The sequence below is a fragment of the Canis lupus genome, chromosome 2, assembly GCF_048164855.1.
Source record: "Canis lupus baileyi chromosome 2, mCanLup2.hap1, whole genome shotgun sequence".
Lineage (NCBI taxonomy): Eukaryota > Metazoa > Chordata > Mammalia > Carnivora > Canidae > Canis > Canis lupus.
This window is the reverse complement of record NC_132839.1, coordinates 42,138,112-42,158,940: the sequence shown is the minus strand read 5'-3', so window position 1 is coordinate 42,158,940 and position 20,829 is coordinate 42,138,112. Positions and strand designations below refer to the sequence as shown.

Sequence of the window (20,829 nt, the reverse complement as noted above, 5' to 3'; positions counted from 1 at the left end):
GGTTAAATGGGGTCATGAGTGTAGGGTGCTAATCTGACTGTTGTCCTTGTAAGAAGAGTGCTCAGGACAGAGACACACCCAGGGAAGACCATGTGAAGACACAAGGAGAAAGGAGGTATCTGCATGTCATGGGGTGAAGCCTCAGGAAAAACTGCCTGGGCCGATACCCTGATATTGGACTTCCCATCTCTAAAACCGTGAGACGATAAAGTTCTGTTGCTTAAGCCACCCAGCCTATGGTATTTTGTCATAGTAGCCCCAGCAGGTGAATATAAGTAGCAAGGTGATGTCATGTAGGAGAAAGAAAGAAGACAGAACTAGCGGTCTGCTCTTCAACAGGGGATCTGAAATAGAGTACATAATCACAATGAATGGTTGATAGGAAAGATATACATTCAAAAGGAAATAAAGCCAGCTATACCTCACATGGAATAAAGCCATGTGATAAAATGCTGAGTGTTCCGAAATGCTGGAATTCCTTCATCTGCATTCATTCATTGATTCGTTCGTTCATTCAATTAACAGTGGTGACTGGGCCTTACAAGCCCTGTACCAGGCACCAAAGGACACAGGACGGAAGGGCAGAGTATGGCTCTGGCAGGTACAGTCTTCCAGGGAAGGCATACAGGCTTGGGCAATGGGATGGGGCAGTGTCCCCTCAGGGGTGAGCATGGCCTTGGAAGGTGCCTCCCCAGCTCAAGTAGAAAAGCTGACTTGCGAACACCAGGAAGGAGTGGCCACTCCTAGAGACAATACCCACTTTTGCAGCTCTGTCAATTGCTAGAGATCGACATGTGCTGGCCTAGCCCCAAGCCAGACTTCGACAGGTGAAGCCCATATCACTCACGTTGAAGCTCATTTCACATTTTTTCAGTAGTGTAGTGAGTCCTTTATGGAGACAGCCCCCAGGTAATGGAGCACCGATTGGCTGGTTTCTGATGCTCGTCTCTCACATTTATTTAGGGGATGGATGAAATAGAATACAAAAAAAATAAAATCATCTTGTAAGCTCTTTGATGTGCCATGAATGCTAGCTATCATTGTACTAGATTTTGAAGGGCCTTTTAAGTCACCTAGTGCAAAATGATTGTTTTAAGGAGATGAACTCAAGGCCACCACCTGGCTCGTAAGTAGCCGAGCCAGAGTGAGGGCTCAGGATTAGTCCACTGCTAGAACTCCTTAGGAAGCACAGGTTTTTAAACATTTAAATCCTACAATAATATTTATTTGTCAATCCCATATCGTTTGCCTGCACTTCTAGGCACATTATATTCAGAATCTTGCTCTTGGTGGTGCTATTATTTCAACCTCCTGGCAAATAAAGGTTCATGCCATAGTAATCAACACTGGAATTCATCTTCATGTTTTCTCTGTTAACCAAGGACTCCATACCTATGCCCAAAAATTGGTTCCTTTTTTTTTTTTTTTAAAGATTTTATTTATTTATTCATGAGAGACAGACAGAGAGAGAGAGAGAGAGAGGCAGAGACATAGGCAGAGGGAGAAGCAGGCTCCTTGCAGAGAATCTGACATGGGGACTCGATCCCAGGACTCCAGGATCATGCCCTGGGCCAAACGCAAGCACTCAACTGCTGAGCCACCCAGGCATCCCCCAAAGACTGGTTTTAATTGGAAACCTATGACATGTCAAGAACAAGCTAGATACCAATAAGGACAGGAGAGGAGGGAAGATGGCAAACAGGGAAAAGCCGGGGGAGGAAGTGAAGGTAGAGAAGAGAAGGAAAGGGAAGAAGGAAAATGTGCCTTGCCAGTGCTGCATGTTGGTGTCAGAACCATGTGACCAGAAAACAATGAGCCTGGTGCCCAGGCTAGGGTAGAGACCAGCTTCACACCCATACAGTCCCACTTTACCTCTTTGGACACTTGGTAATGATCATCGGCAAACGTGAGAATAAACCTGGAAGTTCTGGTCTCATGACAACTGTGTAACTCAGTGGGGTCCCCCGTCCTGCATGAGTGACCAAGAGGCTCAGAACCTAATGTGGCTCCAACCACCATCACCTTGAGGCAGCCTGGAGGTGCCCCCCCCGGTTTAACTTTTCCTATCTTCCTTATTAAGTATCTGTCTTGATGTCCTCTACCCTAAGCAACCTCAATATGTATCCAGGGGGGATTAAAAATTGAAGTCAAAGAGGTCAAAGAAAAAAATTATAAGAAAAGAGGCAACAGGAAAGGCAGAGTTTGAGAATATGCTCCTCCAGACTGGAAGTGTTACCAGGTCTCCAGATTATCACAGGGTTCAGCAGCCCCGTAAATTATTATTCTGCTTCTAAACTTACCAACCGTGTCACATGGTTCATCTTTGTGTACGCAGAAATCGGTCCTAAAAAAAAAACAAAAAAAAAAAAACAAAAAAAACAAAACCCAGACATGGTCAGGTGTATGTAATATCCTCCAAGACTAGGAGAAGAAAACATTGTCGGTTAAGCTTGATTGGTCATCCTGCACATAGCAATGTTACTGCTTCAGCTGTCATAGCTTATAGCAAAGAACAACTAGTCATTTGTCAAGATTAACCCATTCATGTTCCCAACTGGTAGGCCCATGACCCCACCTAACAGCCCTCCTTTCATAGCTAAACTACTCCACCTAACATTCTGTTGCTGGGAGGGCTCCCTCCAACAACTGCAAAAGTTCTGGAAGATGTTTGCAAGTCATGCATCAGAGCCAATTATTCTTCAATATCGTCAAACTATAGTGACTTCCCCAAGCTACTCTATGTGGGCAGCGACGGGTTTTTTAGATGCTGAAGTGACCATGTAGCACTTAGAGGAGAAGATAACAAAAAGTAATTTCTTTAAGTCATATCCTTTAAAGCTTCCTAGGATCCCTTGGGAGGGGGCTGTGGCTGTGTGTGAAGAGCAAATATGCTCAAAAGCTGGTCCAGCCCCAGTTCTGCCAGTATAAGGGGTTCACTATGGCCTCTACCCACTCGGCTCTGGGACCTTCTTTTCCAAAACCAGAGCATTCCCAGAGTGATGAGAATCATCACTGATGATGGTGATGATGATGCTCAGGCTGAGCAGATCACTGGCTGCCTGGAACCGGGTGAGGAGAGCACTGGCCTGGTCCCCCCACCCCACCCCAGGGTCCCATGCTCATCTACTCATGGGGGCTCATGGGGAGATGACAGAAAGTGCCCACTCCCTTAAACTCCTTCAGGTTTAAAAGCTGTGTTCTGAAGCCACTTCTCATTTTACTTTGAAAGTTCTTCTGGGAAGGAAGATGGAGCCAGCCAGACACTTAGGTCAGCACTAAGCCAAGTTGTCAAAGAAAATGACAGGTCCCAGTTGGGCCACCTTTGCTCTTTCTGAGACTCTGTCCTCCCCTACCCTCTGTCAGAATCTCTTCTCAGGAAAGGATCTGACCTGCCGTTCACAGAGAAGGCCTGGGTTACTCTCCTAACCTAACTGTAGAGAGTCATCTTTCCTTATCCTTCAATGTCAATCTGATGCCAACAAACAGCATGTCCTGTTGTATCTACCTCTAGAATGTGACCCACACCTGTTGCCTCACAACACTATGTGGGCTCCCAGGGAAATGGCTCACTTGAAGTTTGTCAAAGATTCCACCTGCCTACTCAGACCACAGATTCTACTTGGGGTCCCAATGTACAGAACTGGGTGCTGCAAGCCCAGAGGAGAGGATGGGGTGGCTCTGAAAGTGTGGCCCTGAAACTAGCCAGAGAAACACTGAGGAGGACCTGGGGCGAGTCTGTCAGCAACCCACAGAGGTCAGCAACTCATCTAGGTTCTACTTATTGCAAGTTTGAATTTTTTCATAACAAACCTGTATGTCTTGATAACCAATTATAAGGCCATTTTAACAGAAGGAAAACAGAAGCTTTCAAGAATCCCACAGTTGGGGGGGGGGGGGGGGAGAACTGTACTCTTGTCACAATCCCACTCCAAAATCACAAGAACTAAATGGAATATTAGTCAAAAAAGAAATCTTGCCATTTGCAATGATGTGGATTGAGGTAGAGAGTATAATGCAAAGCTAAATAGGTCAGAGAAAGACAAATACCATATGATCCCACTCATATGTGGAATTTAAGAAGCAAAAGAAATGCTCAAAGGGCAAAAGACAAACCAACAAACAGACTCATATATAGAGAATTGATGGTTACCAAAGGAGATGTAAGGGGATGAGTGAAATAGGTGATGGGGACTAAGGAGGGCACTTGTGATGAGCACTGGATGATGTATAAACGTGCTAAATCAGGGATCCCCCAGTGGCTCAGTGGTTGGGCACCTGCCTTCAGCCCAGGGCGTGATCCTAGAGTCCCGGGATCGAATCCTGCATCGGGCTCCCTGCATGGAGCCTGCTTCTCCCTCTGCCTGTGTCCCTGCCTCTCTCTCTCTCTCTCTCTCTCATGAATAAAAAAAAAATCTTAAAAATAAAATAAATAAAAGTGCTGAATCACTGTTGGTACACCTAAAACTAATGTAACACTGTATATTAACTAATTGGAATTAAAATAAATATTTGAGAGATGACCTTTTAAAAGACTAATTAACAGGCAATAGAGGGTAGCAAGGAAAAAGCAGTGGCAGACAGAAAACCAAACAAATAAAATTAGGGACATACATATGCTCACTGCTCTGGCATCTACCTGACTCTAACTCAACACTCTTGATCTGACATCCCTCCTGTTTGAATGTTTCAAACATCTCTCTCTCTCTCTCTCTCTCTCTCACACACACACACACACACACACACATACACACACACGGATCAAGCTGGCCCCATGCCTTGCTCTAGGGTTTCCCAGAGTGAGCACAACTAAAGCCTGGGCAAAAGGAGAATGCCATGTGACCATCAGTCCCACAGTTAAGTGAACAGAACTTAGTCAAAGATGGTGCCCACTTCACAGGCCCCCTCTTGGAGAAAGTCAGCCCTGCTGGCTGACAGGAGCACCGTGTGTTCTCTCATCCCATGGCTCCCCTGAAGGGAAATAGATGGTCTCGAATGATAGACCCTGCAATATCATCCATTGCTTCTCCTGAGGAAGTGGGAGAAGTGTGGTCTGCTCACAGAGGGGAGAGCCAAGCTTCCCATCCCCCAAACCCATCAACTATTGCCATCTTGAAAGTCTTTTTAACATGGGGTCCCACATTTCCATTCTGCACCAGGCCCCACAATTTACTTAGCTAATCTTGTGCATAACTTATTGCCTGGCATACAATTGGGGCTTAATAAAAAGTGGCTTCTTTATTACTGACAGACATACATTTCCAGGCTACTTTCAATGTGCTCTGCAAGCTTCCCAGTGGCCTCATCTCCCCCATGTCTGGAAACCTGAGAAAATGTAATTCGATGGTCCAGCTACTCACTGAGCTCTCACCATGAGCAAGGTATGAGACCCCTTCCCCCTTGCTCAGAGGCCAAAGAGAAGACCATTCTGGGGAGCAGGACAGAGTGACATGGAGGGGAAGGGGAAGGTGGAGGGAGGGCTGGGGGTACCTATTGCTGAGCTCTGAGCTGGCCCTGCATGCTTGCTCTAGGTGCCCCTTAGGAGCACAGACCTGGGTTTGGGGGTGAAATCCCACTCTCATGGCTTCCTACAGGAGACGCAGAGCCAAAGGCAAAGCTGTGCCAGGTGCTGAAGCACCCTGGACCCCAGTCCTCTGTGTGAGTCCCATGTGGTCCCCAGACTCAGTCCATTCCAAGGTGTTTTCTAGCCCCAGACATGGTTGTAGTTGCAAGAAAGCCAGCTTCTGTGGCTTCTGGCTCAGCAGCTTCTGCTGGACATGATGTCATGCTCACCACTCTGTGGCTGGCCAACTGTAGGGCTGGGGGGTGTCCAGAAGAATGTGTTCTTGGGCTCAGCCACGGCCCATAAGAGGGGGTGGGGAAGAAAGAAAGAAATCCTTGCACTGACCAGTCTCAGTCCCAGGAGCAGGGGACACGGGCCCCTAGACCCCTCCCGGCCCATGCAGCCTGTGATTAGACTCTCAGCTCAGATTATTCCAAGAGGAAGGAGCTGCTTCTTAAGAGCAGCAGCTGTCTCACACTCAGTTTCCATGTGAAAATATCAGCCCGTTATTATCCTAACCTAGCAGACTGCAACTCTCAGCCTCTAATTATTAAACAATGCCTCTCAGCCAACTCGGCTCCCAGCCCCAACTCCGGTGCTGCCTCCCCCATACTTCTGGGAGGTCTTCAACTTCCCAGCTCTGAGGACCCAGACAGGGAGCCAGGCACTGGCCGATTCGACCCAGCAACTCCGCAGTGGCAGGTGGGAGGAAGGATGATCGCTCAGGTACCACATTAGATGTCAGTGTGAAACTGAGAAAGAACCCCAGCTCCTGGGCTGGCCTCAGGTAATGGAGATACAGGAGGCCTTTGCTTGGCTCTACCTGCAGCAGAAGGAACCTTGCTCCTTGGGGCCACCAGACACCCCCCACCCTAGCACTTGTACTCAGAACTACTCCCATGCATTTGGGACCACCCCTGCTCCCCTAAGTGCTGAACTAGAAAAATTTTCAGATTGTTTGTATTGTGATAAAATACACATACCATAGAACTCTCTATCTCAAACATTTTTAAGCATACAGTTCAGTGATGTCAAATGCATTTATAATGTTGGGCAACCAAATGTCCAGAACACTTTACATCTTGCAAAACTGAAACTCTATCCATTAAACACTAACTCCCTACTCTCTTCTCTTCAGCTCTACATCCTGTCCCTATGAACTTAACTCTAGAGGTCTCATGTAAGTGGAATCAGACCATATTTGTCATTCTGTGACTGGTGTATTTCATTTAGCATAATGTTCTCTAGGTCCATCCATGTTGTGGCCTGTGACAAGATGACAAGATGTCTTTCCTCTATAAGGCTGAATAATATTCCGTTGTATGCATAGACCGAATTTTGTTTAGCCATTCATCCATCAAAGGACACTTGGATTGCTTCTATATTTTAGCTTATGAGTCATGCTTCTGAGAACACAGGTACACAAATATCTCTTGAAACCCTCTGTCTCGGACACCTGGGTGGCTCAGTGGTTAAAGCACCTGCCTTCAGCTCAGGTTATGATCCTTGAGTCCCAGGATCGAGTCCCACATTGGGTTCCCTGCAGGGAGCCTGCTTCTCCCTCTGCCTATGTCTCTGCCTCTCTCCTGTCTCTCTCATGAATAAATAAATAAAATCTTCAAAAAAAAAAAAAAAAAAGAAGCCCTCCTTCCAATTAATGTCTTTGGGTTTATACTCAGAAGTAGGATTGCTGGAGCATATGGTAATTCTGCATTTAATATTCTGGGGGAACCTCCATACTATTTTCCATGGCAGCTGCACCATTTCACGTTCCCACCAACAGTGCACAAGGGGTCCAATTTCTCCACATCCTGACAACACTCATTACTTTATCTTGTTTTTGGTAGTAGCCCAAACCTAATGTAACCTAATGTGTGAGATGTAAAAAAAAAAAAAAACAAAAAAAAAACCCTGACATTTTTACACAATATATTTCCAGTACAGTAAATAAGTTTGTTGGAGGTGGGAAGCAGAAAAGAAAGCCAGAAAGCCTAATTGGCAGCCTTCTCAGGCTGAGGGTGCATTCACATCTGCTGATGGTGCTTTGTGAAAAGGCTAATCCAGAAGCTTTGTCAACACTGATTTCAGTAACACTTATTGCCTCTGAAAAATAAAGGGGTGGGGGGCTACTCATTTCCCAAACCAAGCACATCCTTGACCCAGACAAGGAATGAAACTGCAGGAAAGAGACTACATAGTGGACTACATAGTGAAAGATCTCACAAATGCCAGAATTTGTATATTTTATGTAGTTTTGATATGAACCACTTTCAAAGTAGTGATCCTGGAAGTTTAGTTGTATATTCCAAAGATGATGTTATTTAAGGCCTCTTCTTTAGGACCTCACTTAATTAGCATTTGGATAATTAGTCGTGTGAATTTACAGCCATACACAGACATGGCTCCCAAGGAAACTTCGCTGTTCTCCAAATCTAATCCACTCTCAAAGGGTGCTACCTATCATCTCAAAACTGTAATCCTGAGGATGCTTTCAGAAAGGCCCACAGGTCTCCAAAACCACTTCAAAGTGCCTAGAGCAATGACAACCTCTGGCCAGTGAGCACATGGTGCCAGAGCCTCTGGAGAAGGTGGTACCAAGGGGTTCGCAGCACTCCCTGGGGTAAGCAAACCCAGATCCAAAGCAAGAACTGGCTCCCGATCATCGTTAGTCCTTGGTGCCTTGGTAGCGCACCAGCCAGATTGCAGGCAATTAGAATTATTGAACAGATCTCTTCTTAAATGTCCCATTATACATTTAATCACATCCTGTAAGAGCAGCAAATGCTCTCTTAAGGGATCAGTGTGCTACATATCATATTTTAACCCCTTAGGTTTGGAAACTGATGAATCACTCACAAGGGTGATGAGGTATCTGGTGTCTAGTGGTAGCAATGCACATGTTCTGAGTTTATTTAAGAGGAGAAAGTTAGGCAGTTGCATTGCCAGGTGCCTGGGGATGAGGGTTCAGATCTTCCCCAGTTAGCTCTGGGATGTCACTGGGCCAGGGCTCAAGAGATACACCAGGGAGCCTTTCTGGCCCCTCTTAGAGGGGCAGGCTGTCTCAAGCTACCAGAATGGTAAATACTTCCCTCCTATAACTTCATCTCTGAACTCAGGAAAAAAAAGAAAATATCTAATTTGAGAAGTCATTTCCTTAATTTTAAAAATTCCTTAAAATTCAAAGTTGACAGCATAGCAAGTCTAATAACATTTTGGTATTTTAATTTAACAGATGAAATTATCGAGAAACACTTCTGCCTATTTTGTAAAGGGGGGGTTCTGGTATGAACACAATGCATTCTACTTACACTGTGGAAGTAAAGCAACCCAAGCAAATCAGTTTTTCTAGCAAAATCTATCAACTTCAAGCAAGTCAAATGTCTCAGAGACGTTTGAGACATAAGGGAAAAATGAAAGAGCCACATCCATATCTGTTGTAGACTGTGTTCCCCAAAAAGATAGGTTCAAGTCCAAGTCAAGTGCCTGGTACCTGTGAATGCGATTTTATTTGGAAAGAGGGTCAGTGCAGGTATAAGCAAGTTAAGAGGAGCTCATAGTGGGCTAAGCTGGGCCCTAATTCAAGCACCAGTGTCCTTATGAGAAGAAGGAAATGGGGACAGAAGGAGACAGCTACAGGACAACATGACAGCACAGGAGAGGTTGGAACCATGCATCTACAAGACAAGGGATGCCAAAGATTGTAGGCAACTCCTGGAAATTAGGAAGAAGGAAGCAAGGATCCTATCCTAGAGCCTTCAGAGAGAGTACAACCCTGCCCACACCTTGATCTTGGACTCCTGGCCTCCAAAAAAATGAAAGAATACATTTCTGTTGTTTTAAGCCACCCAGTCTGCTGTACTTTGTTTCTGCAGCCCTGGCCAGCTGAGATCACATTGCGGCTGCCTGTATGGAAGGCTGTCTTTGGTTTCTGTTGCCCACCACCAGGCCCCCGGCTTCCCTCTCAGTCTGGAAAAGTCCAGCTCTGTTATCTAGAAAGCTCAGCTACCTTACTTGCACCAGAACCTCCATGTGAATTCCCCAGGCATCTCTGCCTCCTGCTCATGTCCCAGGAGGGCCCCAAGGATGGGGCCAGCACAGCACAAGTGTGCCTTTGTGGACTCCCTCTCACAGGAAACTAGGAGTATCCATTCACCCTCCAATAGTACGCTTAAGCCAGGTAGGAGGCAGCCTCCAACACAGGTTAGCTCATTCCCAGTGAGCGTTATATATGGTGCCAGGGAGAAGGAGTAGATGAATTTTCTTGGACGTTTTAAGACTCTTGGGTAACCAGGATTTTGCTGCTTTTATATTAATGACAACAACAAAAACAATTATGGCTAACAATTTGTGTCCTTACTTTGGGTTGGGCATTGTGAAAAGTGCTTACTGTGCTCACTGAATCCTCAGAACTCAGGGTTAGGTATTGTCACTTATCCTCATCTTACTGATGAGGATGCCAAGGCTCAGAGAGCTGGCCCAAGGTCTGATTTCCAAGCCTGAATTTCTAGCAAACTGCCTTATTTTCCTCTGCAAAGAGGAACATGTCTTTTTCCTGTCATCTTTGCAGTTACAGACCAAATCCAGCTTTACCTGGTAACAAACACAGCCGCATCCACGGGGGGTGTATCATCCTTCCCTCCTGGAACCTGATTATTGCCAAGGTACCGTGCTCCTCCATACTCCTCATTCTGCCAGTGACAAAAGCTCTCCAGGGACCGCTCGCCATGGTGCCCAATGGACAACTTGGCCTAAAACAAATTGGGGATTGGGGAAGGAGTAGTTAAAAAAAGCAAACACCAAGGAAGCTGGAGTTTATATTTAGAACATTAGTGCAGAGGCAGCTGCTCACTGGGACATCATTCAGTGATGTGCTTCTCCCAAATACAACCCTAATGTGGGTAGAACGGGGCAGAGACCCAGAGAGAGGCCAGGCCTTATTTGTAAGTTTAAATGAAGACTATGGGGGCATCTGGGTGGCTCAGTGGTTGATCAGGTCATGATCCTGGTGTCCTGGGATCATGTCCTGCATTAGGCTCCCCAGGGGGAGCCTGCTTTTCCCTCTACCTATGTCTCTGCCTCTTTCTCTGTGTCTCTCATAAATAAATAAATAAAATTTTTAAAAAAATGAAGACTATTTAAGAAAAATATTCTTTTTGGTTGGGCTGTATGTACCCAACCAAGCACCAGTCCCTCATTTTCAAATTCATTGCCCAACTCCGTAGGCAACATGATCACATGAGAATGCACTCAACTCAAAAATCAGAAAACAATGCTACAATGAATCCAAATTTTGCCTGATGCTGGGAGATAGCTCCAGAAGAGTAGCCCTGGGTTTCCTGAGACCTCAACATCCAGATTTGCACAGGTGAGATGTGCCAGAGTGTCAGAAGGGTGCACACAGGTCCACTGCTCAGGGTTCCCTTGAGATTCCAACATGATCACGTGCACACCAAGCTTCTAGTAACAGTACCCACTTCCTCCCACTGGATGTCTCCAGTGCCTGGTCCAGGGCACACTGTTGCCATCTGCAAAGCCCTGGAGAGCAGACAAGACTGACAACCACCAGCACTTCTCCTGAGCACTCAATGGCAACTAGGAGACTTGAAGGCCAGCTACATCATCTGTAAGCCCTAGAGGGTGCCTGTTTGGACTTACAGGCCGTTGTCGTAGCAGGACGAGTTTGGTAACTTGAATGTTCACCTTACTTCCAAGGCTCTGGTGCTGAAACATATTGTACACCTGTCAAGAGAAAACAAAGAAATAATGATGTAAATGTAAAAATTAAGAAAGATACACTGGTGTCCTGGATGGGATCCTGGAACAGAGGAAGATGTTGGGTAAAAACTAAGGACATCTGAGTAAACTATGGGTTTTGGTTAATAATCATCTGTCAGAATGCCAAAAAAATTATCCAGTAGGCAGAGGACCTGAACATATATTTTTTCAAAGATGACCTACAGATGGCCAACAGACACATGGAAAGATACTCAATCATCAGGGAAATGCATATGAAAACCACAATGAGATATGACCTTACACCTATCAGGATGACTGGTATCAAAAAGACCAGAAATAATAAATATTGGCAAGGATGTGGAAGAAAAGGAAGCCTCATGTTGGTGGGAATGTAAATTGGTACAGCCACTGTGGAAAACAGTATGGAGGGTCCTTCAAAAATTAAGAATAGAATACCATATGATCCAGTAATTCCACCACTGGGTATTTACCCAAAGAAAATGAAAACACTAATTTGAAAAGATAAATGTACCTATGTTTATTTCAGTATTATTTCAATAGCCAAGAAGATATGGAAGTAACCCAAGTGTCAACTGATAGATGAATGGATAAAGATGTAGTGTGTGTAAATACACACACACACACACACACACACACACACACAATGGAACATTACTCAGCCATTAAAAAGAATGAGATCTTGCCCTTTGTGACTAGGGATGAGCCTAGAAAGTAGTATGCTAAGTGAAAAAAGTCAAAGACAAATACCACCTGATTTCATTTATATGTGGAATCTAAAAAAACAAAATAAGCAAACAAAAATAGACTCTTAAATTCAGAGAACGTGGGAGAGGCGTGGGGAAGATGAGTGACAAAGGGGATGAAGAGGTATAAACCTACAGTTATAAAATAAATAAATCATAGAGACAAAAAGTACAGTATAGGAAATATAGTCAATAAGATCATAATAACATTATTTGGTGACAGATGGTGACTATCCTTATGGGGAGCACTGAATAATGTATAGCATTATTGAATCAATATGCTGTACACCTGAAATATAACATTGTATATTAATTATGCTTCAATAAAAATAATAATACATCAATATTAGTTCATTAGTGATACCATGGTATTGTAAGATATTACTAAGAGGAGAAATTGTATATGGGAACTCTTGATACTATTTGTTCCAATTTTCTATGAATCTAAAATATAAAATACAAATGAATAAAATATAAATGTTTATAAATAAATCATAAAATAGAAATTATATTAATTAAAAATTATATTCATTTGAAAATTATTTTAAAAAACAGCTTGCATTGTTCCAGTACAAAAAAAACCTGAAGAAAGAATAATTATATGAAATTTAATTTTCAATGTTCATAAAGTCTCACTGGAATTAAAAATATATATATATAGATATGTGAGAAATATGATCCAGATTTTATTTAAAAGGCTTTCTGAGGGGCTCAGTCAGTTGAGCTTCCGACTCTTGATTTCAACTCAGGTCATGATCTCAGAGTGGTGAGATCGAACCCTGCATCAGGCTCCATGCTCAGGGAGGAATCTCCCTGAGGATTCTTTTTCCCTCTCCATTTGCCCTTCCCCCCATGCTCTCTTTCTGAAATAAATAAATCTTAAAAAAAAGAAAGTCTCAAAAAGCTCCCATAAATATGAATTCCCAAAAGAAATATGCATATGATCGACAATTCTGGAATCATACACACAAGTGTGCATATATACACAAAGCTAAGATGGAAATCAGTTGTTTAAAAATAAAAAGGCATAGGACATCAGTTTCCAAAAGAAGCAATGGATATTAAATAATCCTGACAGAAAACTCAAAACTCCCATTCTGGGTTCTTGTGTAGGAGGTTGAAGGGGACTTTAAATAGGGCAAGGGGGAGCTCAATGCCTGCGGCCATCTGCCATGTACCAGCCTGTGTCACCTCTATCCCTCATCATAACCAGTCAAGGTCAGTGTGTCCACTACCTTCTGCTCATCAAGAGAAAGCCACCTGCTCAAGACCCACAGCCAGTTAACTATGACCCCAATTCATATCCAGGCTTCTCCAGCAGTAAGACCATCCCCCCCACCCAAAAAAAAGACCATTCCCTAAACTTATTCTAATGAGTTTAGGGAAGTGCATCATGGAGACAGAGTTATAATAACAAAAGAGGATTTGTCTACCTATCATTGGTAGAACTCAATTATAAAGATTTCAATATCAAAAACATCAAAGGAAAGCATTTCAAGGGGAAGAGAGATAGGAAATCTCAAACAAGGCAGAAGAATCAAAGTTGACATGGATGGGAAGAGCCTACTGAATGTGAGGATCCCTGGATCCCTTTCCTATAATATGGACAAAGCAGGGTATAATGGGATAGATCGTGTAGGTGGTAGTAGAAGATATAGAGAGAACACGGATAAGAGTCTTTTGAACACATCGGGAAATATTTCAGCTTCACTGTGTCCTGGTTGTTTCTTTATTTTTTTATAGTTTTATTGAGATACTATTGATATATAACATTGTGTTATTTTTAGGTGTACAACGTGATTTGACATATGTATATACTGTGAGATGATTACCACAATAAGTTAACACTCATCCCCTGGCATAGTTACAATTGTTCTCTTGTGAGGAACTTTCAAACATATGACATAGTATTATTAACTATAGTCACCGTACTATACATTACATCCCCAAGACTTAAAACTGAAGTTTATAGCTTTTGACCCCCTTCATCCATTACCCACTCCATAAGCAAACTCTTCTCTGTATCTATGGGTTCAGCCTTTTTAGACTCCACATAAAAATGAGATCATACAGTATTTATTTTCCTCTGACTTCTTTCACTTCTTTTTGAATTGTCTACTTTTTTTTTTTTTTTTCCTGACAGACACAATCTACAAGGGAGAATTTCCAGCAGGGGCATTAAGATTTTCTCCAGTTGGCACTGTGTTCCTCAGTCCATCAGCAACAACATAAAGCAACAACCAAAGCAGACAGTGTAGCCACAGTTAATTCAGGCCATGTGAAGCTGGACACAGAGTCTGGCATACAAACGTCAGAAGCCAGGCACGCACAATGTTTCAGCATCTGTGTGACAAAGGAATTAGCTGTGTCATTGCTGGGATCTTACTCTTTTAAAACCATTATTAAAGCAAAAGAAAATCTTTGTGTAACTTAATATTCTTTCCCACAAGGAAAAACAGAACACATTTAGTTGTTCTGTTCTTACTCCATACCTCCTCCAATTTTTCCCCCCACAAACAAAATAGTAATCATTTTTTTTCTTTTTTCTTTCTTTTTTTTTTTTTTTTTTTTACACTGGACTATCTGTAAGCCAATTCTGAAGTCATGTCTTAATTACCTCTCCCCAAACCTGGGTGAAGAAGGGGAAAACACATAACTTTTTCCTTGTTTTGATATTTTGAGAACCACCCAATGGCTGCGACTCAAATTTTTCCAAAAATATTCAGCAGTAGGATTGGGCCCAAACTGGAAAACCTCAATTCAAAACATGAAAAATAGGAAGAATGAAAATCTGCCGCAGTTCTGAGGGAGAAACGTCAAGTCATACAGGATTTCAAGGTACAATTTAGTTATAGCCTAGAACATCAACATCAGCCAGGGATGTTAAAGGATATTGTTTAAAGGTTTCAAGGAATAACACAATAAAGCACTCTTCAGTGGTTATTGTGACATGCCACATAAAAGCAGCATCAAGAACTCATGTTAAAAGGTGCAAATTTCAGGAAGGAAAAACTATAGGAACAATCTCCCTGGTCAGAAAACTTCCATTTCCTCCTCGCTCAGCTGAGGATAGTTCTGTGCATTCTATTCAACCACTACCCCAAAGACTCAGTCACTTCTCTTGGGGCAAGTGCTCAAGACAGATGTGAGATGGAGGGGAGACAAGGCTTCATGCTTCTGGGGCTGGGAGATGGGTACAGAGTTTCAGTTCTGCAAGAGACTGGTTGCACAACAATGTGAATATACTTATACTGAACTGTACACTTACAAATGGTTAAGACGATAAATTTAATGTGTATCTTACTGCAATCAGAATTCTTTGAATTAATTTTTGGAAAGAAGCTTCATGCTCTAGCAACATTCTCTATGAGCCTGAAGGCAGGCATTTCCCTGTGACAGATACCTAGGGTGCTCACTTCCAGGAAAGCAGATCTGGGAGCCTGACCATGGCTAGAGCACCTCGTCACCTGACGTGAGCCATACCACGTTCCCACAAAGCTGGGCAGAGCACAGAGCAGGGCAGATGCACAAGGATCTCCCTGGCAGCCCAGAGCCAAGCCACACAAGCCAGATGAAAATCTGACGACAGCCACAAACACAAAGCAGCAGGCCCCAAAGACATGTAACAAAGTCTCCTCATCTTTTTTTCCCATGGAAATTCATGCTCAGGAGAAGTCCTGGAGGTGGCAGCCATATGATGTTTAGGGAGACACCTGGTTGGGCAAGGAACAGCACGGCCAATCGTCTGGAAATTTTGTCTCCGGCGTCCAGCTCTGGCTGCGTCCTGGCAAGTGTTCAGAGCCCTGGCTGCATTTGTCACATTTCCTTGGCAGCCTGGGGGCCAAGCTGGGTGGACCTGCTGCCAGCAGCACAACGCAGCTCTCCTGGCTGGGCAACTTGGGGACTCTGGACAGGGCCAGAGAAGAAGCAAGTGACATGTGGGGGAGGAGCTGTTCAGGGTGCCCATGCAGGGTTTCACAAGAGCACCACCTACCTGTGCTATTCGGGGCCTCTCCTGGGACAGACAGGGATTCAAATCATATTTGGTCCCCATTTCAGAGCCCCCTACAGGAAATTACTCTCTAGCACAGTGCCCCCCGAGTGGGGTTCCTGAAGCAGCAGCACCAAAGTCACCTGGGCATTTGCCGGAAATACATTCTGGAGCCCACTCCAGAACCACTGAGTCAGGGAGCCTGGGGGTGGGCCTGGCCACCTGCATTTTACAATCCCCCTGGAGGCTTCTTCTGGATGGCTGCTGGCATGTGGGAGCCAGTGAGTACTCTAACATTCTGATGGTTTCTCTGGGCACCACAGCGAGGCGTGTTGTCTGTTTTGCATGGTAATTGAATAAAATTGATGTCATTTTTTCTTCAAAAAGAACTTGCCTGGAACAGTTCACGTTTTCATTTCACTCCATGGTTGTTAAGGAAGCTACAAACAACCAAAGATCTGTCAAGTGGCCCTGTTTTCCAATTTGGCTGCCCAAACCCAGGGGTTCTGGGGTCAACGCCACCTGTTTCCATCTGCAATTGGTTCTTTAAAATGTGCCTGCTCCTGTGTCACTGCCACCCCCAACCACAGGAAAACCAAGATACATATGTAAAAAGGCACAACAGCTCATTTGGAAAATGGACAAAGCCAAGTCCAGAGGACCACTCTGTAGCCCACTGCCAGCTTTAAGATCCAGTTTGCCAGTGGCTTTTCCCTCCTAGTGTCAAGCAGAGGGTTTTTTTTTTTTTTTCCTTAACACAAGTCAGGGCATGCCCTTCTTCTGCTTACCCCTCTGCGGTAGCATCTGCTCACACAGGCGGTACTGAAGCCCACTCTCCCCTCCCTGGCCTAGGAGACTGTGAGGCTGGCCAGCTGGCACACCTCTCACTGCGCCCCTTTCCCATCACCCAGCAGAAACCACCTCTTTCTGTGCCTCCCAAATGCCATCTTGACCCCCACTGTCTAGCTCTTTAGTGCCTCATCCCTTCTAGGTGGAGCATTGCTTCTTGTGGAGGTGTCCCTGACCACCTCGTCCACTTGCTAGTGCCTGGAGCTTTGTATAGCAGTTGATAAAATTTGCACACAAATTTTACTGATTTGTGTGGGGAACACTGTCTGTTGGTCCCACTGCATGAGTTCCATGGGAATGGGACCGGCCATCGTCCCTATTCTCACCCCAGACCCTAGAAGGTGCCATAGAAATATAGCTGAATAGAATTACTGGGTGAGCCTCTTTTTGACTTATTTTTAATTATAGTAAATACATAGAATATAAAATTTACCATCTTAAACACTTTTAAGTATAGGCTCAGTAGCGTTAAATGCATTCACATTATTGTACAATGATCACGACTATCCATCGACAGAATTCATTTGTTTTGCAAAACCGAAACTCTGCACCCATTAAACAGTAACTCCCCATTCCCCCTCCACCAGGCCTGGCAGTCCCCATTCTACTTTGTCTCTATGAATTTGACTACTCCAGGGACTTCATGTAAGTGGAATCATACAGCATTTGTCCTTTTGTGCCCAGCTTATTTCACTTAGCAGAGTATCTTCAAGGTTCATCCACGCTATAGTATATGTCTGAATTTCCATCCTTTTTAAGGTTAATATTCCATAGTATGTATGAACCACACTCTGCTTATCCATTTATCCATCCATGGACACTTGGGTTGCTCCTCCTCTTGGTTATTATGAACAATTGTGCTATGAACGTGGGTGTACAAATATCTGTTTATAGCCTGAATTTCCCTTGAGTGTATACTCAGAAGTAGAACTGGTAGATGACATGGTAATTCTATTATATATATATATATATATATATATATATATATATATATATATATATATATATTAAACTACCAGTCTGTTTTCCATAAGGGCTGAACCATTTTACAGTTCTATCAACACAGCACGAGGGTTTGATTTCTCTACATCCACTCAACTTGCTATTATATGAACTTTTAAATTATAGCATCCTAACCAAAATGGTTGAAAGGCAGTAAGAGATACAGGCTTCCAGTTAGGGGAACGAACAAGCCATAGTGATGAAAGGTACAGCAGAAGGAACACAGTCTCTGGTATCATGATAGTATGGTGACAGATGGTAGCTACACTTTTGGTGAGCATAACTCAGTTATTGAATCACCATGTTGTACTCTTGAAACTAATGTCATATTATGTGTCAACTCTACGAGAGATAGGTAAATAAATATCAATAATAAATATCCTAATGGTAGTGAAGTCCTATTATGGTTTTGATCCACATTTCCCTGATCATCAGTGACATTGAGCATCTTTTCTAGTACTTAATGGCCACTTCCAGATCTTCTTTGGCGAAATGCTTCAAGTGCTTTTGCCAATTTTTAAATCAGTTTGGTTTCTTTTGTTGTTGCGTTTTAGTTCTCTATATCCTAGATATTATAAAATATGTATTTGTAAGTATTTTCTCTCATTTTACGAGTTGCCTTTTTACTCTGCGGATAGTGTCCTTTTATGCACAAAAGTTTTTTAATTTGATGAAGTCCAGGGATGCCTGGGTGGCTCAGTGTTTGAGCATTTGCCTTTGGCTTAAGTTGTGATTCCAGGATCCTGGGATCGAGTCCCTCTCATCAGGCTCCCCATGGGAGCTTGCTTCTCCCTCCGCCTATGTCTTTGCCCCTCTCTACATATCTCTCATGAGTAAATAAATCTTTAAAAAATATAAATAAATTTGATGAAGTCCAATTTACCTATTTCTTCTTTTGTTGCCTATGCCTTGGTATCATAGCCAAGAAGTCACTGCCAAATCCAATGTCACGAAGTTTTTTCTCTGTGTTTTCCTCTAGGGATTTTATAGTTTCAGCGCTTATATGTTCAAGTCTTTAATCCATTTCAAGATAATTGTTGTATATTCTATTAGGTAAAGGTCCAACATCATTCTTTTTTATGTGAATATCTAATTTTCCCAACACCATTTGTTGAAAAGACAAACACTTCTCCTCATAGAATGATCTTGGCACCTCTGTTGAAAATCATTTGACCATATATGTCGGGGTTTATTTCTAAGCTCACTCTATATTTGCTTGTATCCCAGCACCAAAGTGTTTTGATTACTATAGCTTTGTAGTAAATTTTGAAATCAAGAAGTGTAGAGTCCTCCAACTCAGTTCTTTCTCAAGGTTATTTTGGCTACTCAAGGTCCCTCGAGATTCCATGAACATTTTAGGATGAATTTATTTCTGCAAAGACAAATATTGTTGAGACTTTGCTAGAGACTGCACTGAATCTGCAAACTGCTCTGGGTAGTAGTGGTGACATCTTAATTAAGAAGTCTTCCAACCCATGAATGTGGATGTCTTTCCATTCCTCTCCATTTTCTTAAATTTCTTTCACTAATATTTTGTAGTTTTTAGTGTACAAGTCTTTCATTTCTTTTATTAAGTTAACTATTAAGTATTTGTTTTTGATGCTAATGCCAGTGAAATGGTTTTCTTGCATTTTGGGGTTGTTCTTTGTTAGGTATAGAACTCAACTGATCTCTGTGTGGTGGCTTTATATACTGCTACTCTGCTGAATTATCCCATTCTAAAATTTGAGGGGAGGAAGTTTTAGGATTTTCCACATATAAGATCACATCATCTGTGACTAGAGATAATTTTACTTTTTCCTTTCCTATTTGGATGCTTTTTCTTTTGTCTAATTGCTTTGGCTAGGCTATCAGTATTATGTTCAATAGAAGTGGTAAAAGCAAGCATCCTTGCTTTGTTCTTCATCTTAGAAGAAAAACTTACAGGTTTTCACCCTTGAGTATGATGTTCACTATGGAGTTTTCATATATGTCTTTCATGATGTTGAGGTGTTATTTCTATTCCTAGTTTTTGGGATATTTATCATATGGAAAGGTATTGAATCTTATCAAATTATTTTTCTAAATCAATTGAAATGATTATGTGTTTCTTCCCTTTGTTATGTTAATATGGTTTATTACATTGAATGATTTTTGTATGTTGAACCATACCTGCATTCTGGGCATACCTCACTTTGTCATGGTATATAATCCTTTTAATATGCTGTTGAATTTGGTTTGCTAATATTATGCATAGGTTTTTTACATCAATAATCACAAGGTAAAATTTTTTTTATTCATAAAGAACTGTAGTTTTATTTTCCTGTAGTGTCTTCATCAGACTTTGTAAGGGCAATACCAGCCTCTTATAGTTAGGACATGTTTTCTCCTCTTCAGTTTTTTGGGTGAGTTTGAGGAGGACTGATTCCTTTATTCTTCTTTAAATGTTTGGTATAACTCACCAGTGAAGCTGTCAGGTGCAGGGTTTTTTTTGGCCAGATTTTTGAATCTACAGATTCAATCTCCTTACTAGTTCTAAGTCTTCCCAAGTTTTTATTTCTTCATGATAATATCTTACTAAGTTTTGTGATTTTAGGAATCCATCCAGGTCATTAAGTTTATCTAATCTGCTGTTATACAATGGTTTATAGTCCTGTCTTATAATCCCTTTTACTTTTGTAGAATTGGTAGTCATGTGCCCACTTTTGTTTCTAACTTTAGTAATGAGTCTTCTTGTTAGTCCCTCTCACTACAGGTTTGATGATTGTGTTAATTCTTTTGAAGAATTGGCTCTTGGCTTTCTTGATTTTCCTTGTTTTTTTTAAAGATTTTATTTATTTATTTATTTATTTGACAGAAAAAGCACACACAAGCAGGGGGAGCAGCAGACTCTGATTTGAAATCTTTCTTCTTTTATTATTTTTAATGTGAGCATTTACAGCTATGTA

The 20,829-nt window shown here is 42.6% G+C and overlaps 1 protein-coding gene across 1 annotated transcript in view; it reads right to left on the bottom strand.

Annotated features, from left to right (window-relative positions):
- Nucleotides 1-20,829, bottom strand: part of ADAMTS17 (ADAM metallopeptidase with thrombospondin type 1 motif 17) — a 324,757-nt gene that overhangs the window by 239,001 nt on the left and 64,927 nt on the right. Inside the window, exons 5-7 of the mRNA XM_072796801.1 lie at nucleotides 11,216-11,299; nucleotides 10,151-10,308; nucleotides 2,301-2,344 (exon numbers count right to left, since the gene is read on the bottom strand). Coding sequence (XP_072652902.1) covers nucleotides 2,301-2,344; nucleotides 10,151-10,308; nucleotides 11,216-11,299 — 286 coding nt within the window. The remainder of the gene's footprint in view (nucleotides 1-2,300; nucleotides 2,345-10,150; nucleotides 10,309-11,215; nucleotides 11,300-20,829) is intronic.